General features: G+C 34.4%; 1 protein-coding gene across 1 annotated transcript in view; it reads right to left on the bottom strand.

Moving 5' to 3' along the window:
• Positions 1 to 5,756: 5,756 nt before the first annotated feature.
• The window catches only part of Mrgn1 (Mahogunin ring finger 1), an 80,540-nt gene continuing 65,659 nt past the window's right edge, over positions 5,757 to 20,637 (bottom strand). Inside the window, exons 11-13 of the mRNA XM_090385382.1 lie at positions 15,646 to 15,928; positions 9,868 to 10,045; positions 5,757 to 6,607 (exon numbers count right to left, since the gene is read on the bottom strand). Of these exons, the coding sequence (XP_090241508.1) occupies positions 6,081 to 6,607; positions 9,868 to 10,045; positions 15,646 to 15,928 (988 nt within the window). The 3' untranslated portion in view covers positions 5,757 to 6,080. The remainder of the gene's footprint in view (positions 6,608 to 9,867; positions 10,046 to 15,645; positions 15,929 to 20,637) is intronic.

Consider the following 20,637-nt stretch of genomic DNA (forward strand, 5'->3'; position numbering starts at 1 on the left):
TTTTTTAGCAAATTTTGCTAAATGCTCTAGAAGGATAAGATTCATTTATTAGTATTAGCCATATAGTGCAAGGAAGCCACAGGCTTTTGATGCATTGGCCAAAAAAAAAAAAAAAAATCTAAAATAATAATCAACAATAATAAAAAAATAATAAAATAATAATAATATGAACCTCAGGCAGTACTAGAAACCCCAACCCACAAGCTGTACTGGGACTGCAGCATAATAATGGACAAGACAATCCCGCACAACAGACCAGACATAAATCTTGTCAACAAGAAGGAAAAGGCTACCTATCTGATTAATGTTGCAGTGCCCAACACCACTAAGAACCTGCAGAAAACCCATGAGGCAAAGATCAGGAAGTACACAAACCTAAGACAGGAGATCAAAGGAATGTGGCATATGCAACAAGTAACAACCATTCCGATCATCATGTCAGCCACTAACATGGTGCCAAAGACTCTACATAACAGCCTAGCAGCAATAGGTCTCCCAGAGAACACCTACAAGGAACTCCAGAAAGTCGCAATCCTGAACACCTGTAGGATAGTCAGAGAGTTCCTCGATCAACAGTAACACCAGACATAACAACCATTCTGTGTACTTTGTAGCAATACCAGTCAAGGGGTGGAAATCTCAATTAGGGAGAAATAATATAAGAGCAATAATAATAATAATAAATAAAATTCAAAGGAAAATATAAAAATAAAAGATATATAAAAAGCAGATAAGAAATAGATTGTTTCCATCCTTCCTCATGTAGGTAACTATACAACTGACCCTTTGAATTTCTTATCTGCTTTTTATATATCTTTGAAACTCTCAGGTAGTTGAAACTCTCAGTTTCAACTACCTGAGAAGGTAGCGCTTGTTCCAATAATCAACTTGGTGGCTAAAAGAAAACTTTCTACAATCCAATCTAAACCACTTACAGTTATTTGAATTTATGGCCAGTAGTTTTGGAATCCTTTATCACACTAAATTTTGTCTCATCTTGCATGGGGACAGACACCAGGCAGCAGCTGCCCAGGTGCTTGCTGCTCCCTGGTGGCCAAGTGGCCTAGAGTTTCTACTCTAACACAAAGAACAAAGGTGGAGATGGGCTACTGCCTTGCAGCCACCATGATACACACACCCACCCTGGATGATGGAAGTGTATATATAATTGTATAAAAAGCTATGTAAGTTTTGTATATATATGAATGTATGTAAACTGTTTGTATTAATAAATAAATGGAAAAAATGTAAATGTAAATTTTGCCTTCATTCATTTTCCTATTCCCTCTAAGATGCCTGGTTGCCAAGCTCTGCAGCCCACATAATAGAATTCTTTTCTTGTATGGTTACCCTTTTGCCAGTCTCACCATGAGAGTCCCATCTTTGGATCTTTTCAGATGAGGTTTCCATACCTGAATTCAGTATTCATGCAGTCTTACAATGGGATTATGACCTCTCTATATCTACAGGATATTATTCCATAAATTATCGATATGACATTGTCGTCTTTCCTGACCACCTGTTTACGCTGCTCATAGGAAACTTTATATACACTGAGTGATCACTGAATAATGACCACCTACCTAATACTTTGTAGGTCTCCTTTTTCCCTCAGTACAGCAGCTATCCGACATGGCATTGATTCAACAAGATGTAGGAAGCGTTCAGGAGGTATGGCCAACCAAGCTGTGCATAATGCAGTCAGCAATGCAGGTATGAAGGTGACTGGTGTATCCAGATGCCTGATAGCCTTTCCATAGTGTCCCACAAGTGCTCTATGGCAGGGGTGGCCAACTTAATTTGTGATGTGATCTACTTTTTTTCCTTCAAAATGTGCCATGATCTACCGTCTCAAAAATTTCATTGCACAAGATTAAAAAAGTTAATCAACACATATTGAAAAATGCTGTTTATAAATTTTAAAATTCAATACAATTCAAAATTCTTATTTTAAATTCATACGTATTTTAAATTTTAATTTATGCAAAGTTTGTCTTCATGTTATCTGCCAAGCTTTCAAAATCGGGGATATACTGTGATAAGGCTAACCATAAAGAATCTTCTGTATGCAAGTCCGTAAGAGCACAGCGATTCTTCATCTTTGTTTGTTTCAAATACGAGAAGGCTGATTCACGTAAATATGTGGACCCAAAACAGGAATTTAAAAGTTCACTGCATTTTTTTTACATTTGGGTACTTTTCTCGGCAAACATATTTTCAAAGGTCTTCTGATGATCTGGCTTTTAGGAAGATATAGTTTTGCAATGTGATAATTTCATTTTCAAGTAATATTTTCTCATGTAAAAAATCACAGTGACTTTTTTCTGCAATTTGTTTCGTATCTAAGTGGACATTAAATGGATAAGAAATATATTGAATTGTCTTCAATTGTTTTAAAATCACTGATTCTGGTTTCAAAATCGTCCACATTCTCAATTTCAGAAACATATTTCTCACTATTACATTCAAAAACAGGATAATTTTGCAAATGATCTTGCGTATTTGGAAAATGGTAGAATTTTTTTTCCTTTGAGATCCTTAGCCATTGCCAAAAACTGATATTTATATGCAGAAATACTACTAATCATGTCACCCACATTTTTATTTTTTCCTTGTAATTCCAAATTATTCAGATCACTTAATTTACTGGTAAAATCTGCCAAAAAAAGCTAGATCACACAACCACTCCGTATCTTGTAGCTGTTGATAAACATTTCCCCTTTGATCAACAATTTTTTTTTAATTTCATTCAGCAAATTTCAAAATCTCTGTAGAAACTTACTTCGACTCAGCCACCTCACATCTGTTTGTAATATCAGATCTGGTTCTTTTTCATTGAGTTGCATTTTGAAAATTCTCCTTTGAAGAGATTGTCCTCGGATGGAATTCACGATTTTGAAAGCGATGTCCATAAGTTTTAGTATTTAATCTTTTGCTAGCTAACACTTGTTGGTGGATGATACAGTGGTAACTCAAAAAATCTGGGAATTCATCATCCTTTTGGCATAATGCAATGAATCCATTAAGATGCCCCGTTATTGCTTTAGCTCCATCTGTTGTTACTGATACAAGCTTAAATAGTGGTAATTTAATTTAATTTTTTTCATAAAATGTTTGAATGAGTTAAAGATATCAAGACCTCTAGTTCTTTCTTTTAACTAACCCATATCCAGCAATTCTTCTGGCAGACTCATTGAAAAACATACCAACAAAAATGAGCAATTGAGCTATATCACTGACGTCTGTAGATTCATTCAGTTGTAAAGAAAAGGACACACAATTAGCAATATCAGCATGCAATTGTTCACTCACATTTTTACTCATTTTTTTCGATGCGTTGCATCACAGTATTTCGAGATAATTGCAGATCCTGAAGAGCACTTTTTTAATTTCATTTTTGTTTTTAAAATTTTCAAAAAGAGAATCTGTTATTTCTAAAAATGCGTCTGATGAATTGACCATCAGAAAATGATTTACATTTTTTTGCAAGATGACTCACTTTAAATGATGCAACAGTTACTGCTTCAGATTGTAAATTAGGTGTCACGAAGAAATTTTGTTGCGAGAATAATCCGGATTTAAGTTCTTCTAATTTAATCTACAGGTGGAATTTTATGGTATTTTACATTATTATGGTGAAATGTGTTATTCCTTCAATGAAATCTTCAATCATGCAAAAAAAAAAAAAAAAAAAAAAAAAAAAAAACCCAAATAAATTTTCAAAATCTGCTCTTCATTCCTATTTTTGAAGCTTCGTAAAAAAAATATATAATAATAAAAAAAAAATGCACAGGTAGCCAAACCCTCTGCGCAATATAAAATTTTGGTAGTATACCTTACCGCGCAAATCAAGGGATGACTGTATATTTAAATTTCGTTGTGATCGACTCGTTGGCCACCCCTGCTCTATGGGATTGATATCGGCAGAAGACCAATCAGCATTCTGAATGTCAGAACTGTGTTCCTCAAACTATTCCTTCACAACAAGTGCCGGATGGCTCAGCGCATTGCCCTCTTGGAAGACAACATTGCCATTCGGGAAAAAGTGTAACATAGCATGGTGTACACACTCAGCAAGCAGTTGCCGATAACGGAGACCACTGATACATCGTTCCACATGCACCAGGGGTCAAAGTTCCTGCCAGTGAAACATGCCGCACACCATACAACTGCCTCCAACCGGCCTGCACTTTTGATACCATGCATGATGGATCAAGAGCCTCATGTTGTTGATGCCAAATCCGTACACGAACATTCATGGTGTGGAGTAAATAACATGACTTATCTGACCAGCACACCTTCTTCCAGTCTTCTAATGTCCAACTTGCATGCTCTTTGCACCAGGCGAGTCTTTTACGCTGATGAACCTTGGTTTGGAGATGATGCTGTAGGGGTTGTCTGCTGGTGTAGCTCATACGTGCGACACATGGTCATGCCAGATATTGTTCCGGGTTGGCTCATGTTGTATTGGGTAGTTAACTCTTCAACAGTGCTGTGCCTGTTCACTGTATGAGTCGTCGGACCCAGCGCTCACCTCTAACATCAACCTAACATCAAGTTTTGCTGTAGGGTCGTTGTTTGACCATTTTGATGCCAGTCCTGGTACACTTTAACTATGGCAGCTCTTGAACATCCCACCAGTTCATCGAGCACTCACAATCTGTCCTTTATCAAAGTCTGATAAATCCTTCCTTTCACCCACCACGCTCGGAATTTTACTACCTACCGAACCACCAACACCTTATCTATGCTAGTAGGTCAACTAACTCCGCACTCTTGTACCTCATGTAGTCAGCGGGTCGCATTCAGTTTTCATAGGGGTGGTCATAATTCAGTGATCACTTAGTGTATGTCCGCATTGTAACTCCCAGATCCCTTTCTTCCTCTACCACTTTTAATTCAGCCCCGCCAAGTGTAAAATTTATTATGGGACTGCTATTCCTCAGGTGTAAGGTGTAAGACTTTGCATTTCGCTGCATTAAAACACTTTTCTGACTATCCTCAAAGCCTGTTTTTGTATGTGTGTGTGTGCGCACATTTTTTTTTTTTTTTTGATAAAACAAAAAAAAAACAAACTCAAATATTCTTATGTACTCAAAGGGATAAGACTTATGAGATCTGAAATTACATTTTATATGACCTCAGACATCCTAATACTTATCATACTTGAAGGAAGGGGTATCCTGGGAAGTTTCTGTTGCTAATTTTATCTACAAAAATCAGCAGATTACAATATAAATTTTTTGTATGGGTTATGATTATTTTTATTGAAGAAGTCACACATCTCATAATGCTCTTTTTCTTTGTTGGATGCAAAAAAATACTGTATTTTTAAGTTTTATAGGAAAGGTAACACTATTCTAGATTGTTTAATAAGTCAGAGAAACGAACTGTAAAAGATGTTGCATGTTCCATTTCATTTATATTCTTATGTGTGAAGTGCTATTTTTGTCATTCAATGAAATATATGATTTAAGATTTGTTTAGTTCGTACCTTTTGCAAAACATGGCAACTTTCTTACATCCAGAAACAAACTTATGCTTTTATTTTGTTCCTGTTCAGTCAACTAATGGGTTAGACTTTTTTTTAATCATTTAAAAAATATATACACAGTAAAAAAGATAAATTTTTAAAGTATGTACAACAATGAAATTCAATCAAAATATATGCATATAAGGTAAGAGATAAATGCTATTACTTCTTATATTTATCAGCTGAGTTTTTAAGCTAACATGATCGATTTTACAAGGATGATGATGATGAAGACGAAGCGATTCTCAATCAGTGGTTAATAGGTATGTGTTTACTTAATAAGTACATAATAAATTTGTCTGGATTCTACCTATCACAGGGTAATGGCTCTAAAGGGGTTAGCAATCACTGATGGAAAATCATCTCTTCTTGGGGAGGAGGAGAATAAAGATGAGACTAGTATTTAAAGCTAACATAATTAAATATGTTTCAGCTGAAAAGTATACAGTTTAAAATAAACATTTATCATGCTATACTGAAACTATATTCACAACTGAAAAATTAAGAATGAATTAATTTAAACCTGATACACATTAAACGAAATGCATCATTCTGGAAGGGTTTCATAACTCTGCTGTCGAAGTAAAAGGCGTGTACTAGATGTACTACTGAAGCTATCTCCACTACTTCTGTTACTGGCATTACTAGCAGGAGTACCAGGCAAAGAAGAAGAGCTCTCAAAATGAACAACAAGTGGGTGCCGAGTTGAAGATAAATGCTGAAGTGATATATCCCCACTAATTGTGTCTTGCTTTCGGTCATCATCTCTCGATTCTCTGATTTTACTAACTGCAGCTGTTCTGCTATCTTCCTCCTTCTTTTCATAGTGCATGGAAGTTTCTTCTGAATCACTTTTATAACCTTTGCTATTTTGCTTTCCATCAGAAGTTTGTTCAAAGTCATTTCTTCCAATTCTTGTCCTTTCCGAAGGAGAATCAGAAAGATGAGTAAGTTCAAGTTCTTGGGGGGTGTCTAAACTAGTGTCAGTTCCTTGATCCACAAGGATAGTGGTATTTGGAGTGTTTGGGTCTTCTGGTGTATAATAATCAGAATCATCACCTCCAGGAGATGCATCTAAAAAAAAATAAAAAATAAAAAAAATTGGTGATTAAATAAACAATGCACTAGTTTCAATAATAAAAGAGTTATTACAAATGATTTATACAGATTTGAAAATGTGTTTTGGAAAATCCATGTGATATAGCCAAATCAAAATAATAATGAAAAGAGCTGCTGTCTGTTAATATTTTTTGCTTAGCTTTTGAGGCCATTATATATGTGATAAACAGAACAACTCACAATGGATTCTATGGTTCAGAAAATTTCTTAAATTAGTCACATTTTTGTAGTATTATACTTAGCTATATTTTAAAACAACACATGGCATTCCATTCATAAAATGTCGGATATAACAATTCCTGTAAAGCAGGTTGTTGTGATCAGACAAATTAATACACCTGATGCCACACTTTATAAAAACAAAAGGCCAGTGAAAATAAGGGATGAGGAATATTAAAAGCAAAGTTAAGCCAAGGTTCCAACAGAATTTATAAAATATAAATTATAAGGAATTTTGTCAGAAGTTTCAAAATTGATAATCTTTATGTGTTAACTGCAAGTAATGCATGTTACATTTGAGCAGAATGAGAGTAAACCATTAAAAAGGATACATCCAAGCAATTACTGTATTGTGGACATTGCATTAAAGGCACTTGCTGGACAATGTGACTGTGGTAGAAGATATAATCACTTAAAAAGGCAGAACAATGTTTTGTTGTGACACTTTATATGACTGAATCATACTAAATAAAAGCAAAGATAAAATAAATAAAAAAATGCTCGTAATCTGTGCTCTTCTCTGTACCCTCTTCAATAGATTATGTCCTTCCTAAAGTGAGTTTTTGAAGCCCATATGCAGTATTCAAAATGCAGCCTGACCATTGCTTTATACAGTGGGATAATCACCTTTTTGTACCTGCTGGAAAAGTTCCAGTATTTCACTGACAGAACTCCATGAGCTGTCTGCACTGCTCAGAAGACTTCATGTCAAACTGTACAACTATCCAGGTCTTTTCATTATAGCAATCTTGAGTTTTAAGCTCCCCAAATGGTATATTATTCAAAGATTACTACTAACAAATTACAATACCCTGGCTTACCATTTTTATACCTCTGCTGAGTATGGACTAGAACTAACTTATGTATGACTTACACTGGTGTTCAAAGAAAGTGCATCACCTAGGAATTTCACATTTCTAACCCTTTTTTGCAATGGTATGCTACATTAATGACTAGCATCACAAATAGAAATATAAACAAAAGATATTTATTAATAGTTAAGGCAAAGCTAAGTAATATTTGACAGGTACTCTCAAAATATTCCAAAATGAGCATTTGCAACCTTTATACAACAGTTTTGGTAAACACCACAATTATGGCTGAAATGTTATCAGAAGCCCTCAATTTGTTTCAGTTTATCATTTTAAATGGAAAACAAAAGGAAAAGTTCACCAGGTGAAAACCGATATTTAGTCGAACTGCCTCTGGTCCTGATGACAGCAGCACACTGTCGAGGCATTGACAAAATCAATTTCTGAAGATAATCAACTGATAGTTCGTGGTTCCAAACATGGCTTCCTGAAGTTCCCAAAGGGTCTTCGGTTTCTTTCTGGCAACTGCAGATTCCACACGATGCCAATGTGTGGACCGTTTTTCCAACTATTTTTTCACCTGTAACAAATGTTACATTACTATCAAATCTCTAATGCAGAAATGAAGCTAAAGTAACTACAGTAGTGCCTACTTACACTTTTTGCCAGATGACAAGGGGCAGAGTCATCCTGAAAGATGCAGTTATTTGGCAGGTTGAAATGGTCTCTAATGGTTGGCAGCAATTTGCCTTCCAATATAGCCAGGTATCCATTGGCATTTACAGAACCTTTTATAAACTGCAGGTGACCTACTCCGCGATACAAAATGCACCCCCATATCATTTAGTTGGTAGGGAATTTCACTGTAGACAACATACAGTCTGGACAGTATTCTTCACCATGTCTACGGCGAATCGTTTGTCTCATCAGAGCCATGCAGATTGAATTTCTTCTCATCTGAGAAAATAGCTGACTTCCACTGCTGGGGGGGGGGGGGTCCATTTGACATTCTCCTTACACCAAATTAATCAGGCCTTTTTCATTTTTTGTGTGAGGAGGGGCGTCTTCTTAGGATGATGGGCCACAAGTCCATTTTTCAAGAGGCATTTTCTGACTGTTACTGCACTTGCTACCACTCCTGTATGTTCTTCCCATTCTCTTTTTAGCTCAGACGAAGCAGCTTCACAGTTTTTAAGGCATAAGCGCTTCAAAACGTGGTTCTGTTTTGGCATAGAGGCTCGTTTGCATCCGGTTCCTTTTTTCCTATCAGCAGAATCAGTATTCTTGAGTTTGGAAAGAAATCTACTCACTGTCGACTGATTACAAGACACTCTATAAGCAATATGATGTAAAGCAACAATAGCACTCTTTCTTCGTGACATCAACTGCATGTAACTTGCCATCCTGACACAAGTAAGGAATGATTGCAACTCTTGCAGAGCATGCTTAATATAGCTGAAAGTAACAGCTGATGCAATGTTACGCCATCACCTATGCATGTCAATCTTATCTGATGCAATCTGTAAAAAATATTGTCATATACATACATTATTTGGAGAACAATTACAAATTTAAGGGGGGGGATGCACTTTCTTTGAACACCAGTGTACATACTGAGCACAGACAATATACTGTTCTGCTATGGAGCAGAATATGGATAAGTAACATTATGCAGAATGGCCTGGCTGGGTATGGTAATGGCCTTGCTGGGGTGTGTATAATTCAGACGCATTACTCATACAAATTAGCTTAACGGAAAGATGAAGGATTTTAGTATATTATTAAAAGTAAAGGAAATTTTTGGAAAATTAATCAATTATATATTAAATTATATTTTAGTAAATTAATTAACAGGCATTTAACAATTTGTTAATTACAAATAATTTGGATTATTTATAAATATGTTATATACAAACTGGTAATACACTGAAATGTTAAAATTCAAAATGTTTAAAGAAAGCACTATATTTTGGGACATTTAAAGCACTACTCTCTCTCTCTCTCTCTCTCTCTCTCTCTCTCTCTCTCTCTCTCTCTCTCTCTCTCTCTCTCTCTCTCTCTCTCTCTCTCTCTCTCTCTCTCTCTCTCTCTCTCTCCCCCCCCCCCCTCTCTCAACTGTGTTTAATAATTATCACGTAGCATTTTTTATTTGAATATTTTGAACATAATTTAACCAATACATACCAGTTCCCATAGGAGATTTCACATCACCATCACATAGATGTAATGAATGTGGAGTGGACAAAGAAATAGGGCTGCTACTGCATGGCCTACTACCTTTGGAAGAAACAATTGCTGGCACACAATCAGCAACACTGCTCTCAAGTAGAGATCTTGTTTCAGCAGCTTCAGCTTCCTTCTCCTATTGTCATGGTTCAAAAATACCATATGATTACACAAAATCTCAAAAAAAAAAATTTAAAGAGGAAAAAAATCTTTTTTCACATAAAAAAAATGCCTACGTAAAAATTTCAAAATGCATGAAGCAGTTTTATCCTAGAGTTAACACAAGTTTCCAGAGAAATAAAATTACATATCACTGTATACTTAACAGTTTAAAGGCATGGGAAAATTGTCATTGCCATTTTTTTAATAATTTTTACATAAAATTGAAATGATCAACAATTTCTCATTTCAAAAGAAGAAAAATTTTTTTTTTTTGTTCTCAAAGTAAAAAATACTGATCCATTTACTTGATGTTAAATCAATTAATGTTGACTTATTAAAAGTGCTTCGTTTCAGTTAGTTTCATTTTATTGCTTTTTTCTAATAATACTATTTTTATAATACTTTAGATAACTCAAGTACAAGTTGACCATGATTTTGATTTTTTTGAGTTCAATTATGAGCATAAGTCAACCTTTAGTTTTGAGCCTTGGAAAGTCAGAAAATGAACTGATCCATGCATAAGTTGAGTTAAGAAAATATTCTTTGAGTGCATAGCCAACCATACCTGATTTTGTATAGTTCGGCATAACGAAATGGGTAAAAGTGTGAAAACTATTTAATTTGAAACCTTTTTAGTTTTTTTTTTTTTATAGTAAATGACTGGAATATTTATATTAATGTCTTTTGTAAAATCAAAGATATTGTTTATCACTTACCTTAAAATGAAATGATTAAGCAACTGTTTTAAAACTAGTTTTATGCGACTACAAACTATCAACTGCACTTCAAATTAAAATAGGCATTTTAATATCAATTTCTGACTAGAGTGCAAAAACAATGTAGGTGCTACAGAATTTGAGAAATGCAAGACTGTCACTTGGAATTGTTCTGCAATTTTTTTGAGTTTCACAAAACAGTGTAACAAAAATTAGCAGTGACCAATTTTTGTTGCCTGGTTACACAATAATCTACATAACCACTCACTCTACAAAGAACTAAGAACAAGATCGATTTTTCTCCCAGTAATAAAAAAAATATTTTAAGTTATTAACACATTTTTCTCCATATGCTGAAACCTGACATCACTTGTATATAAGGTGACTCTGTACTTTTTGATTTTGAAAACATCCAAAATTTCTCAACTGAAAATTGAGTGTCTTAAGCTTAAATTAATAAATAAAAATGCAAATAATTATGGCCGTGTCCTAACATAGAACATTGGTACAGCTCTTGACACTATGAGGTTCTTAAAGATGTCAGCAGAATACTGGTTCCTCTCAGTTCCTCTTTTCCTTGGTTGGACTACTGTTCTAAATCTTCTAATTCATATGTTTGCTCATACCATGTCAGTGAAATTATTCTGGTAGGGATGAAATGCTTTATTCCTCATTTAACTTGACCTCTCCTTTAACTAAACCTTGGTTTTCCAATAAATGTGCTAAAGGCTGTTCCAGATAAGAACATATCTTGATTGGTTGTATCCAATCTCCAGAATCATTATCTGCCTACAGTAAAGCTTGCAACAGTTATAAAAAAGATTATTAATAAATCCAAACTCTATAAATAAGAAACTTTAAAAGTCTACGAATAAGAAACTTTCATCATGCCCAAATGTTAATTGCATATTCTGGTCTCTTGCCAAAAGATTTGACTACCATTTGAATACAACTTCTTGTCTATCCTTATTGATGGTTTTATTGCTTCTTCACCTAAAGATATAAAAATAAAGCTAACTTACTAGTATCTTACTTTTTATCTACGTATCGCAGTGGTGATCTTAATAGATCCCCTCCTACCATGCTTAATACATTTCATATTAATGGTTCAATGTGCATTTTGATAGGAAAAAAAATATTAAAAATTCTGAACAACATTGATGCAAAGAATTCTTCTGGTCACGATAACATTTCCCAACTTGTTCTTAAAACCTGTGCTCCATAGCTTACCCCTAATTTCTGTCTCCTTTATACACTAGTCTTCTTGGATTAATGTTATTAGAGGAGTCCCCAGGATTCAGTGCTGGGCCGATTGTTGTTTTTACTTAATGATATTGATGAAGGCATATCAGGCTTAACGTCTACCTTTGTAAATCATATGAAAGTTGGCAGGGTGGTTAATGGCAGTATTCAGTGTATACTATGGAACGAGATCTAGAAAATTTAGGCAGATGGGCTGATAAGTGGTAACCGAAGTTTAACATTGACAAATGTAAGGTACTGTAAACTGGTAGCAGTAATCCCAGGTTAGTGTACCAGCCTTGTGGTACTAAACTCAGGGGTAATTATGCAGTCAGATATGCATAATTATGTAGTCAGGGGTAATTATGTAGCTCATATGGTTTTGTCAATGATATACAGGAATTTGCTAGTGGGGATAAGGAGGCAATTACCTGTTGCATAATGCAATGGTTAGGCCACATTTGAGTATTTAAATGCACCTTTCTCTTGCCCAGACCCCCCCCCCCAACAAATACAAATTCAAATTGGGGAAGGATGGTTGCAGGATAGATGTGCTGAAATTTGCTTTGAGCCAGTAGATAGTTGATCAATGGAACAAACTTCCATCTGGTATTGTAGAAATTAGTAGTATGAATAAATTCAAGGAAGAACTATACAAACTATTAGAGTGGATCAACAGGTGATATGGATTTTTTTTTTTTTTTTTTTTTTTTGCTGATACTGTACCAAGCTTGGTTTCTTGCATCATCTGCTGCTACTAATACTTATTTGCAATATAATACTCTCTTATTTCACTATTTTTTTTTTTCAGCATAAAAATTTGCTCATGTCCAGCCAATTCCTAAAACAGATGACAAATCTTTGTCTCTTCCATTTATTAGCCATTGCACTAACCCCAATTCTGTACAAAGTAATGAAGAACTCCAACTGTCAACTTAGCTTTTCTATCACGAAACCTTCCATGTAATTAAGAATCATGACTAAGAATTCCATCAATGTTGGTTCATTGGCATTATCTTGGCTTATTACTCATCTTTAAACAAATTTCATGGAAAAGTTTAGAGAAACAAAAAGTTTCTCTTGATATTTCTAAAGGCTTTCAATTATTCAACAAAGGTTTTCTAAACAGGCTTCCACCTTACTGTTTGCCTTCTGTTTCTTGCTATTGTTGTTGAAGTGGGGTTTATTGGCGCAAGGGCTGCTATGGCCAAAATGCGCCTTCTGTTTCTTGCAATGGGTAGCCAAACTTCTCTCTGATCACTGCAGGTGATGGTAGACGGCTGTTTCTTCTAACTTCTCAACAAATGCTGGAATATCTCAAAGTTCTGCTCTTTCTCCTATTCTTTTGTATGTTAATGGCTTCCTTTTACTAACTTTAATTCTTCTAAAACTAGTCCAGCCTTATTTCTCACAAAAATGACTGTTAATATGGTCTTACAACGACTTCCTGTTGGATGTTACTAAGCTCAAAGCCTTGACCCCATCTATTGCACTTCATTAATCTGCTTACTTCAGGCATGAATGAAGTTACTTTTATACCTGTTTCATTATAATCTATGCATTTATTAGTAAATACATTTTTTCCAAATTCTAGGGGTTATCTAGACACTTTTGGCAATATATAGAAAATATGAAAATCAAGGTCACTTGTTTGGAGAGGTCTAGATTCAAATCAGAAACTGGAGAAATTCTTAAAGGCCATTCCAATTCAGAATGTATTCAGATAATCTTATGTTGATTGGGGTATGTCCCTCTCCCAGCAAATTATTCAGCTTTTTTTAGCCTACAACAATATGAAAATCAACTTGTGTGACATTCAAAATAGTTATATGGATAACACAAAAAAAGAGACCATATTAATGAGCATACCAGATGAAATAGCACACCGACCAAAGTAGTTGATTCATTAAAAAAACCCAAAACAATTACATATAAAAAATAAATAAATTCCAGCTATATCATAACTACATTATAATTTGTGACTTTTATACAACATGTTGATTTGTTTCTGTAATGTGTAACCTCTACGATGCCACTATGATAAGTCATTTACTTGATTTACTTGTATCAACAGCCATGAAATTTGAAGTTTATAATTATTCCATTATGAGTACAAAGGAAGTGGAAAGTGAAAAAGATCTGGGGGTAATTGTGCAGCCAAATATGAAGTTCGCAGCAGAGCAGGTCATGGAGTCTTGTTAATGATATATAGGAATTTTGCTAGCAGGGACAGGGAGGTGATAATCCCGTTATACAAGGCAATGGTCAGCCCACATCTAGAGTACTGTGTACAGGTCTGGAGGCCTCATTTTAGGAAGGATGTAGAATTGCTAGAACAAGTACAAAGAAGGGCAACAAGATTGGTAAGGGGAACAAAGGGGTGCTCTTACCAAGAAAGGCTTAAGTTAAGAAAATTGCAGTGCCTGGAGAGTAGGCACCTACCAGGTGATCTGATTGAGGTGTATAAGGCCTTGAATGGGTTGAGCAAGCTGAATGCTTGCTGAATGGGATTCTTCGTCTTGCTCAGACTAAGAACCTGAGGGGAGCACAGTTTCAAACTGAGGAAAGACAGTTGTAGAATAGATGTGCAGAAATTTGCCTTTATCCAGGGGGTAGTTGATTGATGGTACAGGCTTCCATCTTTTGTTGTGGATGCTAATAGTCTAAATAAATTTAAGGCTGAGCTAGACAGGCATTTGGAACGAATGGAGGGATGAAATGGGAGGGGGTTTTTTTTGGCTGATGCTGCATAAGCTTGCTTTCTTGTATCATATGCCTCTACTAATGCTAATATAATTTTAAGTTGTTACATTAAGAACTGGTAAGAGATGCTGGTGATGTTTGGGCCTTGACTTTCACATTTCTATTCTGAGGCACAAGTTTTTAGACATTTGTTCCAATGAGAAACTATAGCAGCATTACTTAATCTAAAACAAAAACTACTCAGTAGTCTTTATAGTCATAAAAATATATTGCTGAAGGGTAATTTTTGTAATATGCAAATCAAAGGCAATAACTAGTTTCTCAGATATTAAAATAAGGACAGGCATTAAGTTTTTGTCCATTACTTGAATACATTTTTATACAGTGAATATATAATAATCCATAGTTTTTCAGATATTAACTGATAAAAAAAAAATCATTTTTATAGACAAATATGGTATATCTCAATAATTTAAAAATACGCTACAACAAAATTTAGTTCCAATGATATTATACACATGGTATGAACAAAAGTTACAACAAGTCAACCAATGTTGGCCATGATAAAGTTGAAGAGTTTTTTTTAATGATTTCTTATTTCCTGAACAGTGCACATGTAAGAGCCCATACTGATCATTTCAGTTTATTTTTTTTTTTCCCCTTATAGGTCTTAATTATTGTTATTAGCTTTTTAAGTTGTCCTGATTTTGGCTCATACAATCCAAGTATAGGGATCTGAACATGAACAAAAAGTATCTAATAATATGGGACCCCCATTATAATTCACTTTATAATTAACACAGTTTTCATTCTGACAAGAAATAGTTGATAATAAAATTTTAATATGTGAAAGGCAAAAAATAACAATAATCATTAATTCTTATGATTATCAAAGAGTGAGAATAGAACATACAATTTTTCTTTTAGAATTTCCCACTTCATTGACAATCTGAACAGAGTTTGCTAGAAGACGGATTTTTTCAGGAGCTGATGATGCATGGTAGCCTTTACGATGTTTGCGTGTTTCACCGCGAGTTAATGATAGGGACTCCATTCTAGGTCTTTCTGGAGATAACAGTGCAGCTACAACTACTTCTGGAGCCACACTCTCATGTGGTAATTGGTCACTTTCAGTATCTTCTTTCTCAGATGAAATGTCTTCTGGAACTTGTAATGATGCAGGACTAGCAGAATACCTTAAATAAATTACAATATAATATTTAATAAACAGTATTTTAACAAATGACATAATTCACATTGAAAAGAGATTCTCAATATGTAAATATGCTAATTTAAATTAAATAACTGCTTTCAGTATAATTTCATGAAATTTTAGATAAAGATTTATTTTTTAAGATTTTAGATAAAGTTTCCTATTATATTACCACATTTCTTCAAATATGAGAAATTTAAGGTCTGTCTTGGTATATTATAATGTTCATTTAAGAAATCCACAGCAGCAATGTTAAGACAGCTAAGCAAGTTCAGCAATTTTAATTTTAAATATTGAAAATTTTTTTAAAAAAATTTTTAAATGGAAGTTTTTCATTAAAAGAAATACATTTAATAATTATTACAATCCAATAGTAAAAGGTTTAGCATTAGTATACAATCAGAATTCAAAAAACCCAAAAACTTTTTCAGAAATTAAAAAAGAAAAAAACATGGGAGGGGAGAACTGTTCGAAGAGGTGCCATTGTTATTGTAATAATTGGTCTGGCAGCACCATTGACACTAAGTTAAATGAAAATTTTACAGTAATGAAAATATTTCAAAGTCCTGGATGACTTTTCTTACTACAATCGAAGCTCTTTATAGTGACCCTCTTTTTAACATCTCAACACGTAATCCTGTATGGTTGGTCCCGGCCAATTTCTCATTAACCTAATGCTATTTTACATTCAGTAACAACATTGAAAATAAAAGGATCTCTCCAAAACGACCATAAATTTCTACCTCTTAATGTGAATTTTTACTTTTTTATTACAATATTTCCGTTTAAAAATGACAGAATGCTTCAAATAAATCCAAGTAATTGATGAGTTTGCATCCTGATAATGAGAATTCATTGTTAAGATTTCCCATGCTCTTTTCTCGCAGTGTGGTAATGAAATGAAAGTCGGCTAGAAGTTAATTTTATTACACAGTTACAGAGTTGCATGTTTATTGGTATGGCTCCAAGAAAGTGGATAGCTTTGCTATTTGCAGATAAAATTAGGATAAAATAATGGTTTGCATTCTAAAACTGACATTGCCAAACAGTTCGGCATTCCTAAGAGTACTCTGTTTGCTATTTGGAAAGATCGGAAAAAGACTGAAAGTTTAGAGAAATCTGCTACACCGGGTAGGATTCGAGCACAAAAGGTAAAGTATCTGTATATTGAAAAGGTACTTTTGAAATGGCTAATGATGATGCAAGCAAAAAACATTCTCGTAGATGGTGATATTTTAAAAGCTAAGGGTAAATCATTTGCGCATTGAATGGATATTGAAGATTTTAAAAGTGCAGATGGATGGCTTCAGAAATTTAAGACTCGTCATGACCTGTTTTTCCAAAAAGTGTGGGGCAAAAGTGCAGCCGTTAATATTCACGCTACAAAGGAATGGAAGGAAAATTTTGTTTTGCCAACATATGACCACAATGACATCTTCAATGCTGATGAAACTGGACTCTAATCATTGGGAAGGCCCAGAAGCCTTGATGCTTTAAAGGTCTGAAGACATTACCGACTATGTATCAAGCAAACCAAAAGGCATGGATGACATCACAAATCTATGAAGAATGGATCAGATCGCATTATGAGTGAGAATAAAAGAAAAATTTTGCTGTTTGTAGATAACTGCACCCCTCATTGTCAAGTAAATTAACAACGTGCAATCACTGTCAAGTACCTACCACCAAATATGACATTAGTTTTTCAGCCACTTGATCAAGATGTAATCCAGTGTTAAGAAAAACTACCGAAGAATGCTATTAAACAAAATTTTGCTGTCTTGAAAGAAAAATTCAGTGAGAAATTGACATTCTGCAGACAATGTATTTGTGTGTTTCAGCACAAAATGAAGTTGATGAAAAAGTGATTGGCAACTGCTTCAAACATGCTGGATTTATTGCCTTGAATGATGTAATGTGTGAAGTTTCACATGTTTCTTCCTATACTAAATGTGAAGAACAGTCTGATAATAAGGAAAAAATATTTGAGCATGTGCATCATCACCTAAACTTACAGGAAAACTTAAGCTTCAAAGATTACGCAGAAGTGGATGTGGACACTGAATAACAGCAAACGTAATAGAATCTTCTGAAATTTGTAGTGATGATGAAGAACCTACTGTGGTTGAACAACAAGTTTCAGTGAAAGATGCTCATCAAGGATTAGAACTTGTATGTCATTTTCAAGTGCAGCTAACTGCGAAAGTGAAATAACTGCTATCATGCAACTTCATAATTCTTTTTTAAAACATGCTCTACCATTGAACTGAGTGTTTTGACAGATTACTTTAAAGTATGAAACAACTTGTTAGGTCTTGATAACAAGCTGATGTATGTAGCCTATGTAGTGAAATTTTAAAATTTAATTGTAACCTTTCTGCACGCTACAATCAATGCAAAATTTACAATCATAATTTTCTTGTTTAATATTGTAGTACATTTATAAATAAGATTATACTATATTGTATTAGTAGAATTACAGTAGAACTTTTACTAGTTTTGTAAAACTTTTAGTAGAACTTTTACTAGTTTTGTTGCTGATTTTATGAATGATCGATATAACATCCTTCTGATATAATGACCATTTTTCTCATTCTCCTGAGGGGTCATTAGAGCCACTCACTGACTTATGTAAGGGTTGTGTTCCACAGAACTCTGCATAAGTTGAATTTTACATAAGTCGGAATTTCCCTAAAGGCTTATGCAGCACTCACAACTATGCTTGCTGAATTTGATTGAAGCAAAAAAGAAATGCTTTTTTGCTTCTTGCCACGAACATGAAAATAGAATTATTTATTAAATTTTATCTCATGAGTAAGAAAAATTACAAAAGTGTGCAATTACAAAAATTTCAAAATCATAAAAAAAGGGAGGGGACAGGCATAACATCAGCAAGTTTTACCTTTTGAATGTTGTTGCCAGAATCAATGTCTCCAGTTGATAAGTACGCCACTGCAGAGGTTGAGAGCTGTGTAAATTTAGAAGGGGTTTTTTTTGAACACATCACAAAATTTCTCTGCTGCTGCAGAATCGGCACTGGCGACTTCACTGCATACTTTAATGCTGTGGAAACCAGCGCGATGCTTGAACCTATTAAACCACCCGCTGCGTGCTATGAACTTGACTTGGAGTTCGCCGCACTTATCCTTAATATCTTCATAAATACTTTTTGCTTTTGCTTGAATGGTCATTAGACTCAGGGGCACTCGCTTCCGAATCTGATTTTCCATTCATATTATTAATAGCTTTTCCATCTTCTATATAGCTGTTTTGTGATCACTGTTGATCTTAAATGCATTGATCCTTTAACATGTTCTTTTATACGTGCACTGTCCTTTGAAATAGCATTCATTGAAGCAGTGAGACTTAATTCCCATGCAATAGATGACACTTTACCCTACTTCTTAATCATTTTCATCTTAATTTCTAAATCAATTTTGTTTGGTTACTTAGCACTACCACCACTTGCACTTTCCATTCATCATTGTAATAAGTAAATAGGAATGAAGAGAAGATTCCAAAAATTTATTTATGTTTCTTATATGACTGAAGATTTCAGTGAAGGGGAAACACATTTCATCATAATAACGTAAAAACCCACACAATTCCAGTTATCGGGATTATTGCAAATGCAAAAGATCGAGTTTACTACCTGTTTATAATTAGATGCACTACCAGAAAAGCCCAATAAACCAGAAAGTATAAATTGTTTTTGTTTTATGGTCGTGACCTCCGGAAATGTTCTTTAGAAAAATATCAACAAAGCCATTCAAAACTGATTTTAGAGATATAAATAGCTTAGCTATATAGCAAAAACTTCCAAGATCTTGGAATGAATTAGCAAAAAAACAATGTATTATTGGGTTCACATTGCAATGTTTTCACAATACCTCCATTTATTTCTACGGGATACAAAATACATTTCCACATTTTTTTTACATTTACACCAGCCGGCAAAAACTTATGTAAAGTCGAATTTACAGAAGTCAAGTACTACGTAAGTTGGGGAGTGCCTGTATATAATGTTTCAACTGTAATAGTGCTTTATAAATCTTGTTAGAAAAAAAAAAAATTCTGAAAAAAATTCAGCACAAATTATTTTCATAGCACACCAATGCATAAATGTATTTTATGCACTGGTGCATAATACAATAAAGTAAAAACTATTTGCAAAAATAATTAATGGTTAGTGGGAACGAATAAACTGGGTTCAATTTCATCAGTTGTGTCAGAAACTCATTCCTGGAACACTGTTGTGCGCACTCCATATTGAAAATACACCAAGGAGGAATAAAGAAATGCCAACAGCATTTGCCCTCTATGTTTCCCACATGCCTGAAATGTTTGGTTTTAGGAGCATTAGCAACTAAGGCCATATTGCTCCGGGATATGCGGTGGTCATTCCCTGACCTTTCCACATCCTCTGTATTTGGTGGTGACGGGCTCGAACCCCGGTCTAATCAAGAAGTGTGTGTTACGCACTGCTACTCCTTCCCACCTGGCTACGGAGGCGCCCCCCACATGCCTGAATGAACATACTCAGATACAATGATTTCAAAGTGTGATATGATGTAGTGACACCTTTTAGTAAATGATGATGTTCTGATGAAAAATTCAGTACAAATTATTTTCACGGTACACCAATGCAAATCCAACTCAGCGTATTTACTTTTGTTATACATACTTTGATAT

Source organism: Mastigoproctus giganteus, chromosome 1 (assembly GCF_048544385.1).
Source record: "Mastigoproctus giganteus isolate SK-2022 chromosome 1, ASM4854438v1, whole genome shotgun sequence".
Classification (NCBI taxonomy): Eukaryota; Metazoa; Arthropoda; class Arachnida; order Uropygi; family Thelyphonidae; genus Mastigoproctus; species Mastigoproctus giganteus.